At 40.7% G+C, this 25234-nt stretch overlaps 2 protein-coding genes and 1 long non-coding RNA gene across 20 annotated transcripts; 2 read left to right on the plus strand and 1 right to left on the minus strand.

Annotated features, from left to right (window-relative positions):
- Window positions 1-2264: 2264 nt before the first annotated feature.
- On the plus strand, window positions 2265-7444 carry LOC128415880 (uncharacterized). The gene is made up of 2 exons (XR_008331095.1): window positions 2265-3747; window positions 6027-7444. It is a non-coding gene; the product is annotated as an uncharacterized LOC128415880 (long non-coding RNA).
- ARMH1 (armadillo like helical domain containing 1) lies at window positions 3773-21735 on the minus strand. Of its 18 annotated transcripts, none has more exons than XM_053392663.1 (14): window positions 21412-21592; window positions 21055-21102; window positions 17404-17430; window positions 16565-16783; window positions 16084-16152; window positions 15236-15402; window positions 13444-13640; window positions 12285-12369; window positions 10890-11012; window positions 9866-9938; window positions 8736-8865; window positions 7654-7731; window positions 6086-6200; window positions 3773-4217 (listed from the first exon to the last, which is right to left on the minus strand). In XM_053392663.1, the coding sequence occupies exons 4-14, from the start codon at window positions 16768-16770 to the stop codon at window positions 4153-4155; spliced, it is 1308 nt and encodes a 435-aa protein (XP_053248638.1). In that variant the 5' UTR covers window positions 16771-16783; window positions 17404-17430; window positions 21055-21102; window positions 21412-21592; the 3' UTR covers window positions 3773-4152. The 18 variants fall into 18 exon arrangements, with proteins under 18 accessions (XP_053248638.1, XP_053248633.1, XP_053248639.1 ...); XM_053392658.1 differs by having other exon boundaries at window positions 17404-17553; XM_053392664.1 differs by lacking the exons at window positions 17404-17430; window positions 21412-21592 and adding an exon at window positions 21682-21735 and having other exon boundaries at window positions 16565-16786; window positions 21055-21105.
- On the plus strand, window positions 21734-24335 carry TMEM53 (transmembrane protein 53). Its single transcript, XM_053392674.1, has 3 exons — window positions 21734-21877; window positions 22276-22388; window positions 23569-24335. Exons 1-3 carry the CDS (start codon window positions 21814-21816, stop codon window positions 24223-24225), a joined length of 834 nt encoding a protein of 277 aa, XP_053248649.1. The 5' UTR covers window positions 21734-21813; the 3' UTR covers window positions 24226-24335.
- The last annotated feature ends 899 nt before the right edge of the window (window positions 24336-25234 follow it).

Genomic DNA, 25234 nt, shown 5'->3' on the forward strand with positions numbered 1-25234 from the left:
GTAGCATCAAGAAGGGGACAAGGCAGGGATGCCCCCTGTTGCCACTGTTGTTTATCCTAATACGTATTAGAAGTGTTAACTAGAGAAATATGAAAAATGATGAAATAACAGGAATTAAGGTTGGGCAGAGAGAATACAAAGTGAAAGCCTTTGCAGACGACGTGTTGATGTTGGAAAATTCGGTGGAAAGTGTCCCAAGGGCAATAGAAACTATAACAAAATTTGGCAAATTGGCAGGATTCTATATAAATAAGGAAAAAACAAAAATGATAGTAAAAAATTTAGACTTACAGGCAAAAGAAAGACTTGAGAATATTATGGGAATTAAAACAGAAAAATATTTGGGGATATGGATATCAGCTAAGGATTTAAACCTTTTCCAGGATAACTATGTTAAAATCTGGAATGAAATAAAAAGAATCTAGAAAAATGGACTAGACTGAACCTTTCTTTGTTAGGAAGAATATCCGCAGTCAAAATGAATGTTTTGCCCAAGATGATCTTATTTCAAACACTCGTGGTAATAGCCCAAACTGTTTTAAAATGTGAAAGAAGGACGTGACAAACTTCATTTGGTAGTAAGGAAACCCGAATTAAGTATAAAAATCTGACAGATGTAAGAGAAAGAGGGGACTTTGCCCTTCCAGACCTTAGATTTTATTATGAGGCAGCGTGTCTCTGTTGGATGAAAGAATAGATGGAGCTAAGAGATACCAACATTTTAGACCTAGAAGGTTTTGATCTACACTTTGAATGGCATGCATATCTGCATTATGACAAATCAAGGGTGCACAAAGGTTTCCAAAACCATGTCATAAGAAGAAGTATGTACACGGTTTGGCAGCGAAACAAAGATCTCTTAGAGAGAAAACCCCCAAGATGGATATCCCCAACTGAGGTGGTCTCAGCAAAAAGGTTGAATATGGACTAATGGGCCACTTAAAAGTTTATAGAAGGAGGAGTTCACCCTTAAAAAGGAGAAGATATTTGGGATCATACTATAGATTGGTTTCAGTATTTTCAGGTGAATGAGTTACCAGTATTTTAAAGAGATAAGGAAAAGGGATTGGCGGAAATGAGTTCAGAATTTGAAAAAAATTGTATTAGGAAAGGATGATAAATTAATCTCAAAAATTTATAAGGTGTTATTGGAGTGGGAGACCAAAGATGAGATGGTAAAGGCGACAATGACAAAATGGGCCATAGATATTGGTTGCAACATAGAATTGTCCACATGGGAAAAATTATGGGGGGGAAACCATGAATTTTTCTGCCTGTTAACTTATTAAGGAAAACCTACAAAAGATGATGTACCAGTGGTACTTGACAGCCCAATAAATTAGTGAAAATGTATAAAAAAGGGTCTAATTTATGCTGGAAGTGCCACAAGGTAGAGGGAACCCTGATTCATATGTGGTGGTCGTGTAAATACTCTAGTGCAGGCATCCCAAAACTTGGCCCTCCACCTGTTTTGGGACTACAACTCCCATCATCCCTAGCTAACAGTACTAGTGGTCAGGGATTATGGGAATTGTAGTCTCAAAACAGCTGGAGGGCCGAGTTTGGGGATGCCTGCTCTAAAGAATAATTAAAGATTTTAAAATTCACATTTCCCAAAAGACCAGAGGCCTTCCTGTTAGGGATAATAGGTGATGGCATTCCAAAAAAGGCACTCAATATCTTTCTGCACGCAATCACTGCAGCTAGAATAATATATGCAAAAAAATTGGAAAGAAGTAGAGATACCCACGAAGGAAACTTGGTAAAACAAACTGATAGAATATGTAGAATTAGTAACCTTGATTGCAAAACTAAGGAATAAGGATGAGTTAAAGAGAAGAGTAGAGTGGAGGTATTTTGGAGATTATCTTAGAGGGTACAATATACAATTTAATCTACAAGAGAGATGGATTGGGAAGTCTGGAAAAGAGATAAGGGATGGATACTGTGCAATGTGTGTATAAAGGCTGTTAAAACTGCATAAATAAATGTTTTTAAAACATTGTGGATTTATTTAAAATATTTATACCCAGCCACTCTGCCTGACAAGACCAAGGTAGCCAACTTGGATAGAAAGGACTCCACTCCTTAGCTTCTGTGGCTATTTCAACTGCTGCTCTCCAAAGGCTTCGTGGAGGGGAACACTACCCTCATGTGTGCAATTTAACAACCTAGGCCCATATAGTACCAAATGTTATTAGTCCCTGGGAGGTCTGGGTATTTTCTCACGCAGACCTGAGAGTACGCAGCTCCTGGCTGTACCAAATGTTATTAGTCCCTGGGAGGTCTGGGTATTTTCTCACGCAGACCTGAGAGTACGCAGCTCCTGGCTGTTCCTGTTATAAATGTTGCAAATGGACAATGACCATAATCATATCTATTTAAGTCAATGTGTTGGACTGTGATAGTCTTCATTCATGTAGAGGCAAGAATTCCGTTTATGACTTCTGAAACTAGTCAAACATTGGTATTGAAATCTGTCAGTGTTAAACAATTTTATTGGTTTTATGCATTAATCATGTGCTTAAAAGAAAACTATCTCTGATGGCTATTATTTTGAAAAAAGTCTACAAAAATCTTTACAATTATTATTTATTTATTGAATTTATATACCGCCCTGTACCCAGAGGTCTCAGGGCGATCACAGAATAAAATCAATTATAGTGTCAGTCTGTTCTGAAACGGAAATTAATTTCTGCCTTTCTGAGTTTTTGCGTTTTATCAGTAGAATGGCAAAAAGTATCAACTGTTTGGGCCATTTCATTGTAACTGTGAAGTTTAAAATTTGCACCTATTTGGACTACTCAAGAGCAAAGTAGTGTGTGGGTATGCTTCAGTATCCTTCCCCAAAGTGTTAAACAAGTTGTGTGTGTGTGTGTTTATTTATTTATATATGGTATGTGCTTACACCCTATGAGGAAAAGTCTGATATATGCATGGATGTATCAGTGTAGCTTTCAAAGGATGAGAATGATGCTGCTAATTTTGTCTGCTGGCATTGCCGATTATAAAGTGAATTTAGGGTGTCATTACTACATGCAAGTGTTAATTGATTCCTAAAATCTAAGGCATACAAAGTGGCTAAGGAGATGCTAATGGCATAGCATGCTTTCCAAGAGAAGAGAGCTAGGAGTTGGGAAACAACTGATATGAAGTTTCAACATTTTATCTCCATCTCTATGAAGTAGATAGGCCTGATCTGTAAGCATACATACTATCCATTGTGCTAAAGTACACTTCAGGAAAAGAGCAGCCAAATCCTATACAAAACCGTATCTGAAATCAATGGGCTTAAGCATACGATTGCTCCTTAATTTCTCATAAAGAGCTGTATTACTTCAAAAATCCCTTTATATATCTGTAAAGCTATGAAGTATTCAAGAGAGTGTTTATATTGCTGAATGCATAACTAGAGAAGCCATTGCTGCTTTCCCAGTAGCGCTGCTAGAGAATGGCAGTTTCTGTTTTTGGCTTGCAAATCATGTAAATGTTTTGCCTTTAATAATATTTCTCAAGAAAAGAACATTGGGTCTTATGGTAGACTTCTGGATGCTCTACTACATTAGGGTTCAGTCTGTCTGCACAAAAATAAGTTGGCAAGGGGATTTAGAGTTCACGGTGTAAGAGCAGAGCAGCCTGCAAGCATTCTGTTCTCACAATGGCTAACCAGATGCCCATGTATCTTCTGTATGTTCATTTATTTCAGTTTCAGTTGAACCTGCAAATTGGAGTGAGGTATTGTGTCTGGTATGTATGATCACAGAGACTTAAATTTAGTTGTTCAGTACTGTTTTTATTTATTACATAGATATCCTGTCTCCTCCTCAGAACTCAAAGTGGCTGTACAAGGGATTATTCCTTATTTTCATAAGTATGACACAAATTAGTCTATGGTTGTGTTGTTGCAAAGGCAGCTGTTGAAGAACAATTAGAGCAATTGATGTGTCTGGTGGTTGATAACCAAACTAAGTAGATTTCAGATTTGAGAAAAGGGAGGGGGACAGGGACTCAAAGTCACCTGTCATAAGGCACTTGGAGCTTTGCATCTTTTTCTCATGGGGATGGGTAGTAGGGCCTGAAACAGAATGCATGAAAAAAATAGATGAAAATGAACAACAGCCCAATAAATGAGGACAATTGAGAGGTCACTAACTAAAGCAGCAACTCTCTATTTTGAGATGGCTGTTCCTCTTCATCTTCTGCAGTTGAGTTTCTCTCTGAAGGAGGAAAAAGAGTTCAAGAACTATAACTCAGTTCATTACTTCAGTACCAAGTATGGTAGCTTATTTTTTAAATACAGTGGTATCTTGGTTCCCAAAAAACTTAGTTGATGAACAAATCAGCTCCCAAATGCCGCAAACCTGGAAGTAAGTGTTCTGGTTTGCAAATGTTTTTTGGAAGCTGAATATCCGTTTTGGCTGTCGGCATTGTTTCCAGGGCCAATGAGAAGCCGTGCCTTGGTTTTTGAATGTTTTGGAAGTCGAACGGACTTCCAGAATGGATTGAGTTCGGGAACTAAGGTACCACTGTGCTGTTTTACAAACAAGATACAGTGGTACCTCGGGTTACGAACTTATTTCGTTCTGGAGGTCTGTTCTTAACCCGAAACTGTTCTTAACCTGAGGTGCTCTTTCGCTAATGGGGCCTCCCGCTGCTGCCGCACCATCGCTGCGTGATTTCCATTTTCATCCTGGGGCAAAGTTCTCAACCTGAGGTACTACTACCGGGTTAGTGGAGTTTGTAACCCAAAGTGTTTGTAACCTGAAGCATTTGTAACCCAAGGTACCACTGTATTTACTTAAAGTACTGGTAAGCTGCCTTCTATCTATCTATCTATCTATCTATCTATCTATCTATCTATCTATTCTATTTATTATTTGTACCCTGCCCATCTGGCTGGGTTTCGCCAGCCACTCTGGGCGGCTTCCATAGAAACCAAAAAATACTAAAATATCACACATTAAAAACTTCCCTGAACAGGGCTGCCTTAAGATGTCTTCTGAATGTCAAGTAGTTGTTTATCGCTTTGACATCTGATGGGAGGGCGTTCCACAGGGCGGGCGCCACTACCGAGAAGGCCCTCTGCCTGGTTCCCTGTAACTTGGCTTCTCGCAATGAGGGAACTGCCAGAAGGCCCTCGGCGCTGGACCTCGGCGTCCGGGCAGAACGATGGGGCTGGAGACGCGCCTTCAGGTATACTGGGCTGAGGCCATTTAGGGCTTTAAAGGTCAACACCAGCACTTTGAATTGTGCTCGGAAACGTACTGGGAGCCAGTATAGGTCTTTCAAGACCGGTGTTCTGTGGTCTCGGCGGCCGCCCCCAGTCACCAGTCTAGCTGCCGCATTCTGGATTAGTTGTAGTTTCCGAGTCACCTTCAAAGGTAGCCCCACGTAGAGCACATTGCAGTAGTCCAAGCGGGAGATAACTAGAGCATGCACCACTCTGGCGAGACAGTCCGCGGGCAGGTAGGGTCTCAGCCTGCGTACCAGGTGGAGTTGGTAGACAGCTGCCCTGGATACAGAATTGACCTGCGCCTCCATGGACAGCTGTGAGTCCAAAATGACTCCCAGGCTGCACACCTGGTCCTTCAGGGGCACAGTTACCCTATTCAGGACCAGGGATTCCTCCACACCAGCCCACCCCCTGTCCCCCAAAAACAGTACTTCTGTCTTGTCAGGATTCAACTTCAATCCATTAGCCGCCATCCATCCTCCAACCGCCTCCAGGCTAAGCATCCTCACATGGCAGTTTCCATAAAATAAAATGCAGTATGCACAAGCGAAGCCGTAAAGATTATAAATGCATAATACAGGGGTGGCTAACATTTTTTGCTTGAGAGCCACATTGAGGCTTTGCCAGCCCTCAAAGGGTTGCATGCCAACATGCACATCACTCTCAAGAGTAGACACAGTACTTTTTTTCTTGTGAACTAATTTGTCCCATTTCATATTTTTGTACTTATTCACAACCTGCCTACACAATATGTCATCCCATTATTTCCCTTCCCTCCCCCCCCTTTTTTTAGCATTAAGGAGGTATCTACATATTCCAAAGTTATTTTGTCCACTACTGTGCCCAACATACCTGGAATATCCATTTTTGCCTGAGCCAAAATATATTCCGGAATATTGACTATATTGGTGGCCAGGATAACAGCCTGCACAGCATCCATATTCAGGTACAAGTTTGTAGCATCTTGCTAGAGGGAAGAAAGGTAAGACAGGCACTTTATTGAAAAGCAGGAAATTTCCAAGGTTCAGGGCTGGAAATAAATGGAGGGCAATTCCTGATGGTTCATTGGCATCTCTTCCTTGAAACAAGGCCACTCTAATGGAGTTGTCTCTACATGTCTCTTCACTCAAAGGCTAGGATGACTGTATCTGAACAGTGAACTTCTTGGAATTTTTTAATTAGCTAAAGGACTAATGGCTGCCTGGCTTTTGATTGAAATTGGATATTTGGAAAATTTAGAAGAAAGATGAATGGGCCTACTCTGTAATAGTTCACCATCTTTTTAAAATGCTCTCTCCAGAAAGGCACACCTGATGACAATTTTATTATCATTTTGCCACCAGGGAATATCATTTTTATTCTTTGACATAGGGGGCAGCTTTAATTATATTGTTGCAGTTGCTCAATCTGGACTTTAGTGCTGCTGTACTAATGCCTTGTGTTTTAATGTTTAGAAAAATAAAAAATATTTATTGTAAATAGTTTTGAGACTTCGTATAAAACATCATTCAATAATTGTAGGTGGTTGGTTATTATAACCTTCATAAGCAGCTATGAAGACAGAGGCTGTATTAGAATTAGCTTTACTAGTAAATCCACACTTTAAAATATGCAGGCTTCCCAAATTAATTTCTTTCAAAATCTGCCAATCCAATGTTCAGAACAACTTTTACAGAAATGGAGAAATATGGTTGAATATGTTTACTTAGGAATGGAAAAGCAAAAATTGCTAGGAAGATGAATCACAGTACGGAAAGAAGGCTGGAATATTGCATCGGATGGTGTTGTGGTTTAAAGAGGCAAGTTAAGTATTTTAGGCCTCTGCTTGATTATTTTCTTCATTCTCAGACTTTTTTGGTTAATCTGTCATAAGCAAATTGGAAAGCCTCATCACCACAGTCATATGCTGGAGGCAGCAGTGTTGCTCTGCAATTACTCTGGCAGATGATGTTCTTGGCCTTATTCTGAAAAAAAGGTCTAGAGCTGTGCTTTCCCTCTACTGTGCCACTTTCTCTGTTCCTCCTCTTCAAGATTGTTATTAATTTAAATACTGCTTAATGCTCTTAAAATAGGTTTCTAAGTGGTTTAAGATAAGAGGATAAGAGAAACCTGGTAAACAGAAAGCAGCTTTTACAATGGCAGAAGTAGTAAGAAGATACCACTACCCTTTCTGAACTCTGGCTCTCTTAAAGCATTCATTTGAATTTAACAGTTACTGAAGATCTTGTCTACACTGGCTATGCCACAGAAGATAGTGATTCTTACTATAGTTGCTGGGGGAAGACAAGACTTCTGAACAATTCAGAAAAGTGGTTTGGGATTTCAGGTGTTTTGTCTTAAATCTCACTGTTGCTTTTGGCAAATAAAACATCTCATATCTGAGTCCCATAACCTTAGTACAGAGGCTAGACAAGACATACCATAAAGAGCTCGAACAATTTTTCTCCCATGGCGCTCCGGGTTTGATTCTCCACCACTATGAACATCCTTACAAAATGCTGCAGGGGAATACAATTTAATTCATAGGGAAAATAAGAATAATCCTTGGGTTGTATCTAACTCTGCTTTTCTGTTTGTGCAGCAGACCTCTGCTTGAGTTAACATAACTTCTCCCTCGTCTCCAGCCCATGATGCATCCTTAAACTCTCCAGACTCCAGAGGGTTGGGTATACTCTGGAGCAAATTTTGAATGCAGAGAGGTGAGGAAACAGGACTCCATTGCACAAGTGAAACTTAGCTTGTACAGTCAAACCTCAGTTGTCGAACGTTTGGCTTCCGAAATGTCTGACAATCGAGGTGCGGCTTCTGATTGGTTGCAGGAGCTTTCTGCACTCAAGCGGAAGCTACGTTGGATGTTTGGCTTCTGAAAAACGTTCGAAAACCGGAGCATTTACTTCTGGGTTTTCGGAGTTTGGTAGTCAAAACATTCCAAAACACAGGTGTTCGGGATCCGATGTTTGACTGTATAATGTTGGATGCAGCCCTTTGTAAGCTACAGGAGTATAAAACTCTGCAATCTAATATTTACTATCCAGGTTTCATTAGTATTTATTGTTCTGGTCTTCATCACTCAGAATCTTTAGTGGGGGGCTGCCGTTATCCCTTTCCAAAGCTCTAGCCTCAACCGTAATTTCCCAGCACAGTTCTCTAGTAGTAGTAGTTTATTAATTACCCGCCCTTCACCCTAAGTTCCCAGGGCATTAAAATACATTAGAAACAGTTTTAAAATACTTCTGTATATTTTGGCTTAAATATACAGGCAGTTTCTGCTCCCATGCTTCCAACATCTACAAGCCATGCATGTTAAATTCTAAGAAACCCTTACTTACTCCTGTCATAGTCTGATCTTTGTATTCTTTAGTGCTTAATCCACTGACTAACGTTTTATCTCATCCAATCCATCCATTCCACCCACCGAAACAACCCCTTCAGTTAGAGAGCTTTGAAAAAGTGACAGTAGACATCTACTCCCAGTTCCCTCCTTTTCAACAAAGTCACTTGCCTCTAGGGTAATGCTGGCCTGCCTCTGGCAATTAGTGTGATCTTTGTTGCCCATTGCACACATGAGACCATGCACCACTCTCAAGAAGACCAGCTCCTCAGCCACATCTCTGGAGTCTTGGGCCAGAATTCTGCAAAGTTGAGTGTTTGAAGAGTGGGATAAAAATGTTTTCAATAAACAGATAAGAGAGGGGGAAGGGGGTTTAAGAGCAGAGAGAGCATCCCACTAATTTACACGCCAGAGAGATCTAGGTTGTTCTGTGCCCTTTACCAGCTGGTTGACAGTGAGACATCCAATAGTAATAGGAGACATCAAATAGGTTCAGCTTTCCTGTTGCACTGTTGCACACGCTGCCAAGAAAATAAGCTGACTGGGCAAATCTGTTGTATTGAATGAGTTGTTATGGTGCTAAGCATAGTAAGGCGGATGGTGACATGAATTTGGCTAAGCAGCAAATACTTTGTCTAGTGCTGAAGATGATAACCGTAAAATGATTAGAGAGGAGCTGTATATTCAGAGGATATTTTATGTATAGCTCCATTGATAACCTGACTATTCTAGCTCATGTTATAAACTCTGAAAGGTAAGAGGATAGTGGCTGGATTATATAGGTATTCTAGTTCTGAATGTGTTTTAAGGGACTGGATGTGATGCTGGCTGTCTAATGTTGCATCAAGAAGCAGAAGGCATGGATTCAACTTCAACCCTTGAAAGCCATTTTGTAGTAATGTTTGGATGGGGGTGGGGAGGGTTTCAAATAGATATGCTTGGTTACTTGCTGGCCTTGGGCAATGCAAGTCACTCTTAGCCAGTGTGCTATGTTAAGAGACTAAAATTGCTACTTTGAGGTTCTTGGAACAAAATGCAGCAAGTAGATATCATAGTATGATTAAAACATATAGTTAACACCATCAATTAAAAATATATAAAAACAGTGCCCTACTGCCTCCATCTGAGTAGCAGGTGTATATAATCTGCCAGTCTGGACTGTGGACTGGTGGCTGTTTTCACACAGTAAGTGAGGTGTTTTCTAGTTTGCATCTGTGGCCTACCCAAAACTGGGCTAAGCGTGTTTCACAGTTTGCCTCTGTGTTGGCAACTGGTTCCAGTAACCCATCATAATCTCTTACCCAATGGCTTTGGCAGCGGCAGCTTGCTGAATATATGCTGGCAAGGACTCCATCAGGTGTAATGTACCAGCTTCTGTATGTAGGAAACAATGTAGGAGTCAGGTACTGTGTCTCATAGCTGCCCCAAAGCTTTGCTTTTGACCTAAAACACTGTCCAGAAAGAACTGAATTGCACAGAAAATTCATTCAGTACCTATCCAGCAGCACAGTTTAACTAAGGCTAGCACCAGCTAATTACTGTTTCACACGCCATGCAGAAATTTGATTCCTTGATGGTAAGCAGGGAATGTTGGTTTGGGTCTGCTTTGAAAGATGTCAATGTTTGCCTGCAGCCCTCCCTGCTCCAGTTTCTCAGACTGGTGATTGAGATGAATTTCTGTTCTATCACAATGGGTTCTCATTCCATACCCCTACAGTCCCGCTCTGAGCAAACTTGGAACTTGATAGAGGTTTTCAGGTATGAATGAGGAAAGAGGTTGGGCCCCACGATAAAAGAAAAGGAACAGAGGATGGACTTTAGTTGTTAAAATATATGCCTTCCCTTCTCAACACATGAAGAATATTAATGCTACAGTAAGTGTGTGTTCACAATACTGCCTTAGAGAGCAGTGAAGTTGTTTTTTCAGTGCATTTCATAGCTCTTGCACCCCAAGCTGTTTACATCTGCACAGCTTCAATTTGTTCCTTTTTCTATACGCACCTGAGAATGTTGACAGGCAGGAATATCTTTACCCTATGCAGAGATGTTCATACAAGGGTGGAGACAAATTGGGAACAGCTTAATAACTCCAATTGGTGTGAAGCTTTTTTGAGAAACAATGCACCAAACAGTAGTATGAAGTACAGTAAACATGCATTTTGGCTAACATCTTGTGAACACAAAAACCAGAAATGCAGTGAGTGCACAGTAAACGAGAATGTGAACACAGCCTTAGACTAATATACTCTAGAGATAGGGAAGGAGATGTAGAAGTGGGGAACATCTTCATAAGTGGGTCCAAATGGCAGCATTTGTGGATCTCACCTTCCAGGATTCTGGCTTGCATTTTGGCAGTCTCCTGTCTTGATGGCTTTAGCAATGCAACCAGTCCTTTTAGCAAAGCTGGCCGCACATCATATGCCATGAGGTCCTTGATTAGTTGAATCGCTAGAAGAAGGAAGATACTAAAGTGGGTGCTTTGTCACAGAGTAATAGTAGTAAGGTAGGGACATGGGTGGCGCTGTGGGTAAAAGCCTCAGCGCCTAGGGCTTGCTGATCGAAAGGTCGGCGGTTTGAATCCCCGCAGCGGGGTGCGCTCCCGTTGCTCGGTCCCAGCGCCTGCCAACCTAGCAGTTCGAAAGCACCCCCGGGTGCAAGTAGATAAATAGGGACCGCTTACTGGCGGGAAGGTAAACGGCGTTTCCGTGTGCTGCGCTGGCTCGCCAGATGCAGCATTGTCACACTGGCCACGTGACCCGGAAGTGTCTGCAGACAGCGCTGGCCCCCGGCCTCTTGAGTGAGATGGGCGCACAACCCTAGAGTCTGGCAAGACTTGCCCGTACGGGCAGGGGTACCTTTACCTTTAATAGTAGTAAGGTAGCTCCTGTTGCACAGAGCAAGGCTCAGTTTTTCTTGGGGAATAATTTGCCTACACAAAGCCTAAAAGGTGGTTCAACTTTGTTAATCATTTGTTCCAGTATGTTTACCAGTTACTGGGAATCATAGGCGGGGAGAGCACAGGTCCTGCTTTTGGGCTTTCCATAGGCTGCTAGCTGCCACTGAGAATGGGATACTGGACTAGATGGGCCACTGGCCTTATCCAGCAGGTCCTTCTTACGTTTATATGGCAGTTATAGGACAAAGAACACTCAATTTTTTTTAAAGTGGATTTGTTAATGCACTAGGCAATATAGCACGTTAATTGTGCAGTTCTCAAGTTCCTAAAGACTTCAATCCCTCCGTAAAGGCACCGCCTGTTGGTTCTTTCATAAAATGCGTATAGTTAAAAAAAAAATTGGTAGCACTAACCACACAGCTTAACTGTATGGAATAAAGGCCAGTGAGTCACCTGCTTTGAAGACATGTTGTTTATGCTACTTGGGAATTTGTAAGTTATCTGTTTTGAAGCAAATATAGCATTAAAAAAGAAAATTGTGGTAGCTTCCATGCAAATTAGAACACACACTGGATTCATCCAGCTTTGGCACCAGCCAAAGACCAGTATGCCTTGTAAGTAGGCTACCTTGTGCTGTACCTTACATAAAATTTGCTTTTTCATGAATGCCTTAGTTATTAGGGTTCTTCCCTTCCTATAGACATTTGGCTCACTGGTGCATTATTTTAAAACTGATTTTCAATTTCAGTATGTGGTAGTCACCTGGACTCAACGATTTGAGGGTTGGCTTCAAAAGTGGAGGTGAGTGCATAGAGTCATCTTACCCTCATATTGCACCTCCAGGTGCAGAGAACGGAGCACACTAAGCACTGAGTCCACAATACTTGGATGGGCATCTCCCACAATTGTCTGCCAAAGTAAACGAGCAAGAGAAGAATATTTGAGACCCCGTCTTAGTATGCTCTAATACAGAACAAGCATGAAAAATATAGGTCACAATCAAGAGATCACAAGGAAGAGCTGGGCTACCCAAATCTTCAGCATGATCAAGCAGACAAAAGATTATATTTTGACCTGGTGATGCAAATCCCTTTTAGGAGCACGTCAGACGATATTTTAGCATATACATGAAACACTCTGAGGGGAGACAATTCATTTTGTAAGAATGTAAAAGGAAGATTGCTGTAACTGATTGAAGTTCCCTGTTGCAAATTAAAGCTGTGCTGATATAAACAACTTGGGGTGCAAGAGCTGTAAAATGAACAAAAAAACAACTTCTCTAATGCAGTAATGTTAACTCTCACCCTGTGAGATCAGACAACATGCTGCAATGAACCATAAAGATGCAAGGGCAGTATTTAGGGAGACCACTCTTTCTTCATGAATCTGTTATACCAATCAGTTTTATAAGTGCATTAATTAGAAATAATCATTAGCTAGAATGGTTAAGGGAGGTGTCAATAAGTTCTATGTGTCCCTAATCTTCTAGATCTAGCCATAATTGGGGTGGTGTGTTCTACAGCTGACAGTTCTTAGCTAAAAAACCCACATATTTTCAGGGGTACTATTTCAGATTTTAGACATGGGGGCAGAATAGGATTTCAGTAATTTTTAAAAAGAAACTCCCTTTAAACCTATTTAAATACAATTACAAACATTGTATTTTAAGGCAATGTATTTGGGTTACTTATATCTCCATTACTTATACTTCAATTATCAAACTCAGGTCAGATCTGTTAGCCTTTCTTGCCTAATATAGTTGGTTCCTTTGGCATGGTATTTGGCACTTAGATCCATTTAATTGTTAATAGCAATATATATGTGCAGTTTGTAGACCCTGCACTGGCTAGAAACACAGATGCCCCTGAGGAAAAAATGCATGTTGTCTGTAACAGATGATGGGAAGAAGTTCCACATAGTGGATGAAACAAAGATTGCAACCCCATGCCTTCCCCCCCCCCACTCCATCTTGTTGTTGCTCACCTGTATTGTCCTCAATGTTTGTAGGGACAGTTGCTGGGCTTTTGGAGAGGTGCACTTTAGAAGAGCAATCAGCCCTTTGTACACTTGATTCTGGTACTTGGGGTTGCCATGGCCTAAAGCATCCAGAAGAATCTGTACTTGCTCTTGAGTCTCTTCTGACTTGCAGGTGGCAAAAAACTCAGCAATTGATCGTACACCTATAAAGGAAAAAAGCTTTCTGAACACGCAGGCTAGATAGTGTCAGCTAAGCAGCCCCATGTTTTAGCTTGTATTTAAGTTTTAATACAAGTATTTTGTAAGTAACAAAGGACACCCTTATTATACATTGATAAATATGCAGAGTACCATTGGCAGGCAATCACTCTAATAGTGAACATGATTGTAACCAATTGCTATTTGCAATTCTTAAAATGTGTGTGATTTATGTAAAGACACACTTAACATCACATCTATTTAATCACTAAATGGGTTTCAAAAATGGTATCATGTATGGAAAATTTTGGATCAATGTACAGGGCTATCTTCAAGTAAATCTTGTTTTCCATATACCTTCAGAGTCTACAACTGAAAAGAAAGTGGAGTGAAGCCATTGCAGCTCACACTAGCTAAAATATGCAATGGTTTTCAGACTTTGAGTTTTCAAGTATTTGCCCATTTATGTAAAAATTCTGTAGACTTTAGGGCAAATGAATAAATAAATAATAAATAGCCTCCTTATTCAGTTGATTTAATCCCTGTTTCAATCAGTCCTTGTTTTTGAAATTGTGCTGGTCTAAGGTTACAATTGTTAAACATGCACTTTGTATTCTTGGGAGTAAGCCAAACTGGACTCAGTGGGATTCACTTCTGAGTAAACACAAGACTGTGTGTGTGTGTGTGTGTGTGTGTGTGTGTGTGTGAGAGAGAGAGAGAGAGAGAGAGAGAGAGAGAGAGCGTGCACGCCTCTCTCTTATATATGGCTTGCAGCAAGTAGGAAGTAGGAGCTTAGGGGACAGGACTATTAAGGTTTAGGGGGAAAGCCACTGTAAGCTGCTTTGAGCCAGTGGGATAATGCAGAATATAAATCCAATCTAATCAATATAGTTCAAGCTCACACAACTAGTTATGGGCAGCAATGACTGGCTCTGAATTTGGATGCAGCTTCAGATTTGCATGAAAAGCCATATTCAACCAGTTAAATGAGATTCATTGAGCACTCCTATGTGAATGCACATTCAGATGCAAAATATGCATCCCCATTTACAGTGTACTTTTCACATATAGCTTTCCCTTGCTGGACTGGGATGGACATATATCACACTCATCCATTTCAGTGGAGCAATGAAGTAAACAAGCATCCACTGTGACTTTGTGGTAGATACTAAAAAAAGTTTATATTCCCTCCCAGCTGAATTTATTTGTGTTTAACTCCCCATACACTAATTTTTAATACTGTAGTTAAAACACTTCATCCTACTCTACCCTAGAAAGGAAACTTTACAGAGATATTAATATGCTGATGTTTCAGAGATCTATTCATCTTCTACGGGTAGAAATATCCTGGCTGCTATATACTGCAATGAAAGGAAAACACTACAAAGTAAGATCCTTGTGAGAATCAAATGTTTCCATGCCCTTTTATTGATGAACTTGTGACAGGTGAGATACTGAAGAAGAAAGCAACTCTTTTCTATCAGCAGTATTCACTGGGGTGGAAAGAATAAGCTGAGCTCTATGGGGAAAACCCTGAGGCCAGAAAACCACTTCACTTAAATATCTGGCAGTACATCTCATTTGTCACAATCTACCTTACCATAGCTTTCACAAATAATCTCTTTGAACTTCCTGCCAGATCTTGCTACTAACTGAAGAAGCTTTATGGACTCCCTTTTGTCCTCCTCTTTCAGTTGGTTGAGCCCAAGTATTTCCAGCAATGTGAGGATACCACCAACTTCCAGGAATTCAATAATGTATCGCTGGCTGAAAAAATGTGGAGAAGAAAGCAACAGATCTAAAGTCTATTTGCAACAAGGTTGCATAATATGATTTCAGTTATTATTTAACACTTATTAACAGTTAAGTTTCTTTTCATAGGCAAAGTAATTGGCAGCTCCACTGCTTCTCTTCCTAAACACCACTTTGGTAACCCCTTTACTAAAGCAGCAGAGCTGCCAAGGGAAAGACTTTGCACTTCAGTCATTCACTAAATAGTATTCCATTGTTTACAGGAATGCAAGCTGATGAACTAAAGCAATTCCAGTCATCTTACGGGGGAAGAAAACTTTGACCACATTTTCCTTATACAGAACTGGGCATAGGTATTCCCAAATCCAACACTTACAACCTGGTATCTCAGCCAAGGAGATTATAGGAATGCTTCACCTAAGAACACTCCCTATGGTTGTTGGAGTAGTTTTTATTCCTGAAGCCATGCCAGTGTGCAAGTTGCATGATTTCATGTTTGATAAAATGGTTATTTAGGCAACAGACAAAGAAGCACCAAGCCACAGAAAGCAGAGCTTTTTATATTTACCAATCTCTTTGATAATACGATTACATTTTCCCAAACACCACGTTCTCACTACCTCTTTCACACCAACATAATGTGCTAAAAACCTCAGGATCCTATCCAAATATAGAAATGGTATATTTTTTACTCACCCACTTGCAGCTGATAGGAAGATGCCAATGGACTTCAATTGTTGCTCTAGGCATGTTCCATACATGTAACTATTGTGAGTTTGTGAAGGCTTTAAATTAAATACATTCTGGCACACTAAAACTCAGCTGAATCTGATTTTCTCCCTACCCACCTCAGCCCTTTTGCAGGAGTTCATACTTTATTTAGAGGAATGACATGTCTGAAGTAGGACTTGCAAAGTTTTCTGTAAACTTAAGACATTGGGCAATATTGCAGGAAAAGTCAGAGTCCAGGATTATTAAATTCTGCTACCATAACTGGAGCACAATTGCCCTAAATATAACAAAAGTTGGTGCAATTTATACTAATAACTGGTATAAAAATAAATATAATTTATCAAACCAATATGTAGCCAATTCTGGTAATTTTAATGGAGAAATTATTGCTTTCTTTTCTGGCTCTTGTTACACTTTAACAAGAGATCTCCAAGGAAGAGGATACGTCAACCTGAGCCAAGCAGTTAGACGGGCGAGAAACAAACTGGCTCCTTGAGAGAATTCTATTTCCAGTTCTGGACCTGTCTTGCCTTGGTTGGTTAGCATAAAATTTTCTAGAATGTGGCTTCGAGCAATTTTGCCAGCACTGTCCCATTCCTGTAGAAAACTTATTAATCTGCTGATGGCTGCCTGCTCCTTTATGGAAGTCATGACTGGTTGTGTCCTTCTGTTGAGAAGAGAAGAGAACCTTAGACCTATGCATTTGTGAGATCAGAGAATACACCAGCCCCATCTACTTTGACCAGGCATAGGCAAACTCGGCCCTCCAGATGTTTCAGGACTACAACTCCCATCATCCCTAGCTAACAGGACCAGTGGTCAGGAATGATGGGAGTTGTAGTCTCAAAGCATCTGGAAGGCCGAGTTTGCCTATGCCTGACTTTGGCACTGGCACACCTTGCATCTCACATTAAAATAGTAATTTAAAGCAAGTCACCATGCTTGTTTTAAGCCATAGTTTGAACCATATTAAAGCCTAGTTTGTTTTGTCAAGGTACTAACAAGTCTTTCAGTAATGTAGGCTTTAACAAGCAGTGTCATTCTGTAGTTACCAAATTTTGGCATTTGGTGAAGAGCCTAGTTAAAATGGATTCAGTAGGTCAGTCTGAAAGGCAAAAACTCAACACAGATATCTTGGAAGTTATGTCAGCACTGCCCCACTAATCTTATTTATCCTATAGATAGCACATGAAACTCAAATTTGATTCACATACAAAAATTTGAGGGGTAACATTTACAGAATTGCTATGATAAAGGCAACATTAAATATAAAGAAGACCTTACCTATCTCATTTTTTTTCTTTACAGCCCCTTCAAAAATGTATAAAGAAGCAGTGCTGAGACATGCATAGGAATCCATCAGGGAATTAACAACCTGTGGTTTGCAGGAGCTTTTGTCCTTGGCAGAGTATTTTCAGCACAGGAGAGAAGGTTCTAAATAAATCAATTTTCCTCAAATAGTTGTGATTGAAAGTGTTATTAGCCATAACAAATGTTAGCACTGACAAGGGAACAGCTGTAGCAGCCTTTCAGAGGAAGAGGTGAAACATGAGTCTCATTCACTTGATTTACAGAATATTTGTGAAATCTTACTCGTGAGCCTTGTAGCTGATATTTGCGTTTTGGCAGAAGTTGTTTTTCATCTTGGGACATTCACTATAAATTATAGCTCCATATTGTGCACCTGTGTCCTCTACACTGATCTAGTTAAAAGAACTTTCCAACTGAAACAATTGCTAGTTTGATTCTAAATTAACATCTCCATATTTTTATGGGGGCATATATTCCCTCCTTTTTCTAGGAAGCAATGAGTCCTTTGACTGTTAAAGATAAATCTTCATCTACTTGGCTGCAGCACTTGATACACAGAAGTCAGTCACAGGGGAGAAGGCTGCATGGCCACATCATGTTCTTATTTGAAGATTCAATGGCACCACCTACTGTGAATATGTTTACCTTTATTCATAGTTGACACAAAGAGATTCAGGCTTCCAACAAAGGAAAATGCATTTTTAAAGGCACAGCCACAGAGAAACTCTCAAAAGGTATGATATGTTCCACATCTATCTTCTGCAATCCAGACACATAGGGACTTCAGCCCACAATTGCCTTCTGGATTGAGTTGGAAAAGATTGAGACTGGCATAAGTTTGCCATCTGCACAGATAGGTTCTGGATGTCAGTGAGGTAAAAACATACCAGTTCACGTGCTGAACTCAGAACATGAGAAATCTGCCATGTGTACATATTGTTAAATGACAAAAGCACTTAATTCTGTAGAAAGTGTTTTCAAGAGCTTTCTCTCTCACCAGCCTTTTTATTTGTAGACATTTGAATTTGTGTACAAGGATATATTGAGCCACAAATAGAAACTGCCTATTTATCCAAGATGCCAATTGGGTATACATTTGAGTGCTGCCAACACAGCTGCTATGGAGGATTTTAAAAAAGGAAGAGGGGAGACATCTGAGGTAATCTTTCTTTCCATTTCTCCCATATGAAGTCAGGGACATAATGCTGCCAGGTTTTAAGTCTATCTTTAGAAAGAAAAACCTACCTATCCCTTTGTTTTCCATCTTCTTCCAATATTTGTTTTCTGGCACTTGTACCAAACTAATGAAATCACAAAACTCAGCAGCATAGCAATCCAATGTGAAATCCAGAACAGGAAGCCCACCATGCTTAATTGGCTAATGCATAGTAAATCTAGCAATCCTTGGCTTCTTGCCTTGCCATATAATATTTTTGCCAAGCTGTTAACCACTTTAATGGAACCATAAGCACAATCTGAAACAGATCTAACACTTTAGGAAACACTGCCATTTTAGTGTTGCTGTACATCCCTTGAGAGACCTTAACAGCCATTCAAAATATGTACAGCATCCTTAATGTTGAACAGTGTAAAAACAAAACTTCCATTTTTCAGGTCTTGAAGCTTATTTGTAATCTGGAGCCTTAAACACTGCTACTGACCCCACACATTTTCTTTCAATGCAAAATACTATTTCTTTTTTTACCTTGGGTGTTAAAGGGCTGGATTTAACTAAGCAATGGGACTTTCCTTCCTCCCCTCCCCTGTGCACCCCCATCCCCACAAATTAGCTTGGGGAGGTGCCAGGAGAACGCCCAGAACAACATGGAGAGGAGAGGAGAGGTATTTCCATCAGGCAAGCAAAAATGTTTGTGCTGATGGAACTTTTGTTTTAGCATGACTTTGAATTCCTTCCACTGTTCTGATTTGTCTAAGGTGATTTAAAGGTTGAATAATACTATACATTCTTAGGTTATTGAGCAGAGCAGGCAAGAACTGCAGCAGGTTCTTCAAAAACAACCTAGTATTGTCCGCAGGAAGAGCAACCTGTTTAATCTCTTTCAGAGCAATGGCTACGGACCCCTCACAGAAAAGCGAATGAATGAATGCTACTTCTCAGTCCAAACGTTCCCTGAAATTCATTTTATTTGAAAGCCTTTTAAGGCAATCTTTTTCAAGCAATCCAATGTACTGTCCATATCCAGAGAAAAATGATTAGGATTTTGGGCATTTCATGAAACTGAATGATATTCACAACCTGATTATGGGTCATAATCACAGCATTTGATTCGTTTAAAGCATAAGGCTTTTGCAAAGAATCTTAGGAACTGTATTCATTTAAGGGTAAGCTCCAGTTTCCATGATTCTTTGGGGAAAACTATGGCTGTTAAAGTGGTATAAATATGCTTTAAATATAGGGTGTGCAAATGTATAGGAGTATAATTAATCCTTCCACTGAGAAATATAGTAAACATTTTCACATCTAATATATGAACAGGATTGCCCCAAGGGGCAAAATGCTTTTGGATAACTACTAATATCACCTCCCTACATATATCAGGAGTTTCAACCTTGGGCACCTCACTATATTGTTAAACAATGGAGTTAAATGTGGTACAAGTTCTTCTGAGAAGTGCTCACAGAATTCTAATGGAAAACTACCAGTCCTTTTTAAGCTTTTATATATTCTTTAGTATCAGAAAACAGAAACTTCTAAACACTCAGAATATTGATTATGTTACCCGGCTCCCATCTTTAGTGAAGGAGCCTGTCCCAGTAGTATCTTTTGCAATTTGTTAATTTCTAACAACTTAAGCTTTTAAAATTCCTCCACCTTAAAAATATTTCTTATGGGCTTGGTCATATATATCATGTCTCAAAAAGTTATTGAAATTTGTGGGTTTTTCCTATTTCTCATGAGATGTCAAGTTTATAAAGATCCTGGAGGTGTTAATAAATACACATAACCACTAAGTATCTATTATATAAACTAAAGATCCAATAGACACAGTGATCCAACCACGTAGTGGAGTCCAATCTCAGTTTCTCCAACGCTCTATGTAAGCAGAAGCGTACAATCAATATGCCTGATGAATTGTAGGACATAAAGTAAAAAGCACATACTTTAGCCAAAGGACAGTAACTTCTTCATATATCAATTAGCCTAGTTACCTGAATAAAATCATTTTAGAAGATATCCCTTTCATTTCTCTGTGTTTTCACATCTGGTACATACAATGTTAAAATCTTTCCCAGTAACTAAGGCTGCAATCATAAATTCACTTACCTCGCAGTAAGCTCTGTTGGATTCAATGAACTTACTCTTAAGTAGGAATGGTTAGGAATGCATTCTAACTCTTCTTCCCTGAAAGAACTAATTATATTACAGTACTCCCCAAAGGAGATCCTCTCTGCCTGGTATTAGAATCATCTTAACCCATTCAAAAATAGCCATAATGAAAACAACCCAACCTAGAATCCTTCATAGTGATGTGCTTGGCAAAAACAATATACTGTAGGCTCTAGAATCTAAAATTTAGATAAGCTGTGAGCTAAAAATTGTTGTCCATTGTAGTTCAGATTTGTGATGAGTTTCCTGCAGAAAGACATTAAGGTTCAACTCACCAAGTGTCTGAACTACTCCATCATGCAGTTGTTAAAGTCACAGGAATCCTGCTAGGAAAACAAAACAAAACAAATGATAACCCTGCCAGGGCAAACATAAACAACAAAATGCAAAACTTCTTTGCATCCCCAGAAATATGTTCTTGCGGAGTGGGGTGGGGCTTGTTTTCTCCCACCCTGATTTTCTGCTGGAGCTCAGCTTTGGAATTTGAGATGCAGAATAAACGAATAATGCAGCAAAGTGTCAAGTGCCTTTTTCTCCTCGTTCAGAGACCCAGGCTTGAATTCTAGCTTCTCAGTTCGTGGTCTCTGCCCACCACCCTCTCAGTCTCGAAGCCTTCACAATTCCCTACACACCCCTCGTTCTGCTCTTGCCATATACAGACTGCTCTAGCCTCCACTGTTCCTTCTTTCCTGGGCTGCTTCAAAACTTCCAGCGGGGACCCACTGGCAAACCTGTCAACGAAGAAGCGCAGCTCGGTTTTGTTTTGTTTTTGACGAAAACGGGCAGTGTGAGTGTGTGTGTGTGTGTGTGTGTGTGTGTGTGTGTGTATTTATACTGTATATGCAAAGGGGTGGCCGCTCGGTTGCTAAGGCCGCTGCGTTGCTAAGCACCATCCCGGTTACCGGCGAAGTGGGGGTCACGGAGCAGCCGCGCGCGCTCTCGCCTGCTCCTGATTCGTCAGGCGACTCGAAGAGGGCGGGCATTTCCGGCGGGGCTGAGGCGGAAGCGGCAGTTCTGAGGTAGCCGCCGTAGGGATGGGGTCCAAGGAGTTGGGGTTCGTAGTGGAGCTGCCCCCGACGCCGCGGGAGAGAAATGCTGGTGAGTGTGCGAGGGTTTGGGAGGTTTCGCTGGTACGGCCGGTGGAGAGGAAAAGGAAGGTGTGACCGACGTGCTGAAGGTGGAAACTGGAAATAGGCGAGGGCTGTCTTCGTGGGGTCGGGTTGTTTTTTGTTTTTTTAAGAGTTTGATTTTAGGCAGCGTTCCCTTTGGCTTGGCCCTGAAATCTGCTTCCATTGCCGAGGTACTTCGCCTTTGGAAGTATGAATTAATCGCAAATAAGCGGCGCGCACGCGCACATCTTACCCAGGAATCTCCTGACAAGTGCAGGGATGTTCTCCGGAGGCGGCTGCAGCCCCCAAAACTTTGCGTGTCTGGTGGCACATTAGTCCTTTCGTTAAGACTAAGGCAGACTTTTAATCTTCCTTCCTTTTTATCAGAGTCGGGTGCTGCAAAGAGAAGTAAAGGCAATCTGCCCGTGGTGATACTGCTTGGGTGGGCTGGCTGCAAGGATAGGTACCTGCAGAAGTACAGCACCATCTACCTTCAGGAGGTGAGTAGTGAACTTACTTGACTGCAGTTGTTGCAGTGTTCTTCAGAGAAAGAATAATTTGTGGCCAATCCAGAAATACATCAAGAACACTTGGATGGATTGTACTTTGGGTGGCATGTGGCACACCTGAACATTGTGTATAAAAGAACTACTCAAAAAGCGAAAATTCTAGGGTGAGAATTTCCTGACCTGATCATTCCCAGGACTTGCGTAGAGTAGACTCTAGTGCCAAGTGAAAATGTTTCTCTTCAACCAGGCGTTTGGCTGATTAACATTCTATGGCTTTTAAAATGTGTGTTGTAGGAGGGGGCGTTATTGGTTTGTTTTTGTTTTATTGTGTATTTTGTATTTTTCTGTTGTGAACTGCCCTGCAATCTTCAGATGAAGGGTGGTATACAAATTACATACATACATAATAAGTCGCAGAGAGTAGCTTGACTGATTTCAAAGTTGAATTTTCTGTATGGCCTGATTGAAATCTTTTTCAACTCTTTTATGTTAACGGAAAGCTTGGGAATATTTGAAGTGTTTAGTTTTGGTAGCAACTTTAGCTTAAGAAGTTTGCTTGGCATCCTCTTTAAAATGTATTCTAGGGGACATTCAAAAGCCTACTATTTTGTGTTTATTGCCTAGCTCTTCAAAGATTCTGAAAATTAACTGAAGTCCTATCTGATGTTCACTTTATTTCTTTCCAATAATAGATGTTTTAGACTGAAATGTGGTTCCCTTGTTAAAGGCTGAGACTGAGCAGTTGTCTCTCTCTACCTGCTGTTATAGCCATGCTATAATGGATTCCTTTCCACTCTCTTGCTCAAACACTGGTATAAAACATGCTATAAGCATGTCAGCTGACAAGTATGGGATTTGTGATTGGAGTTAAGGTTTTTTTGGATGAGTCACTGACTTGAAATGAAAGAGCTTCATTTGCCCATTACTGTAGTCCACTGCAGATAATTTAGTTTGTTACTCAGTCCTCAGGACTCACCCTTTTCGATAACCTAACGTACCTAATTGCTAGTCTATATAGGAGTATTGCTTCTAAGATGTTACCATTTCCTGGAGTGAAAATTGAGAGCAATTCTCAAATATGCAGTATATGAATATTTCTCTTGGCACACCTTGTCCAATTCTTGTTCTTTTTACTGTATGGCACACACTAAAACTTGTGTATTCCTCACAGGGATGTGTAGTGATCCGCTATACGGCTCCTTGGAGATTGATTTTCTTTTCAGAATCCTTGGGTATAAATTCCTTGCAGAACTTGGCAAAGAAGCTGCTGGAGCTCCTCTTTGACTACAAAGTAGAGACGAAGCCCCTGCTCTTTCATGTCTTCAGCAATGGAGGTGTCATGCTGTACCGCTACATTGTGGAGCTTCTTCACACTCACCAGCAGTTCCAGCATCTAAGGGTAGTGGGTACTGTGTTTGACAGTGCTCCTGGCAGGAAGAATCTGCGGGGTGCGCTTGGTGCCCTCTCAGTTGTCCTATCATCATACAATGTATGTGTTAAGTATGCCCTTTTACTGACATTTGCAGTTCTGGTGGTGACATGGCGGATGGTACTGTATCCTGTGACCCGCTTTGTACATGAGAGCCACTATGATGCCATGTCGAAGCAACTCTCTAGATGGCCTGAGCTATACCTCTACTCCAAGGCGGATTCTGTTATTCAAGCAAGTGATGTGGAGAATATGATAGAGGCTCGGAAGCAGCATCAGGTCCTTGTTAAGGCTGTGGACTTTGTGGACACTGATCATGTCAGCCACCTGCGAGCATATCCCACCTTATACACAACTCATTGCACCTCCTTTATGTACAATTGCATTGGGAGCACTTAGGCTCACTTGGTGGCTGATGTGAAGGTATTAGTATCTGCCTGTTCTCCCACTAATACTATACTCTAAACCGTTCATCATTGCTTTTGATAAAATTCTGTTGCTGCCTCTCACTAATGCAAGCCAAAGTATTTCTCTGAACCTGAATGTCTGAAATTGTCATATAGCTGAGTAGCAGAGAGTGGGGACTGTAGGATAAATATGAGCAAACCCACACTGATGCATTTTGCAATATATTCATTCTTGACTTTGGCTCATGGGCTTTGGAAAGTACTCTAATAGGCTGTGTGTTATCTGTGCATTTAAACATGCACACTTCTGAGCTAAGAAAAACGAAATTCTGCAACTTTTATGTAAGTATACACATTTGCATACACTCATTTGGTATACAGTGTATACAGTGGACCCTCTGGATACGAACTTAATTCGTTCTGGGGGTCCTTATGTACCCCGAAAAGTTCGCAACATGAGGCGCCGCTTCTGCGCACACGCACAGTGCAATAGAGCACTTCTGTGTGCAGAGCACTTCTTTGCATGCATGAAGTGTGTAGAGCGTTTTTGTGCATGCGCGCGCAGAGAAACCCGGAAATATACACTTCCGGGCTTGCCGTGTTCGCAACCCAAAAGTTACATTACCCGAAGGTAACGTAACCCAAGGGTCCACTGTATTTTACCCTGCTTCTCCTGATCATGGGGAGCAAGGACCTGTACTGGGTGCTGAAGCCCGTCCCTAACTATTTGAAATCTTATATAGCTTCCTGTTTGGTTTCTGAGATTTTAGTAAGCACTGGCTCTCAAATGTACCTGTGGCTGATATTAAATTCTGTGTTTTGATGTATGTAGAATTTCAATGTAAAACCCTGCCGATGTTCATTTCATCTTTCCATTAACTTCTTCCACCTCTTCAAGGTTTCACCTTGTGAAGCAAAATCAGTTCCTTTCTGTGCTGCTGTATACAACTCTGCAGTTAGTTGATCCACCACCATCTCTGGGTTGCTTTTCTCTCTCTTAT

The sequence above is a fragment of the Podarcis raffonei genome, chromosome 6, assembly GCF_027172205.1.
Source record: "Podarcis raffonei isolate rPodRaf1 chromosome 6, rPodRaf1.pri, whole genome shotgun sequence".
In the NCBI taxonomy this organism is placed as follows: domain Eukaryota; kingdom Metazoa; phylum Chordata; class Lepidosauria; order Squamata; family Lacertidae; genus Podarcis; species Podarcis raffonei.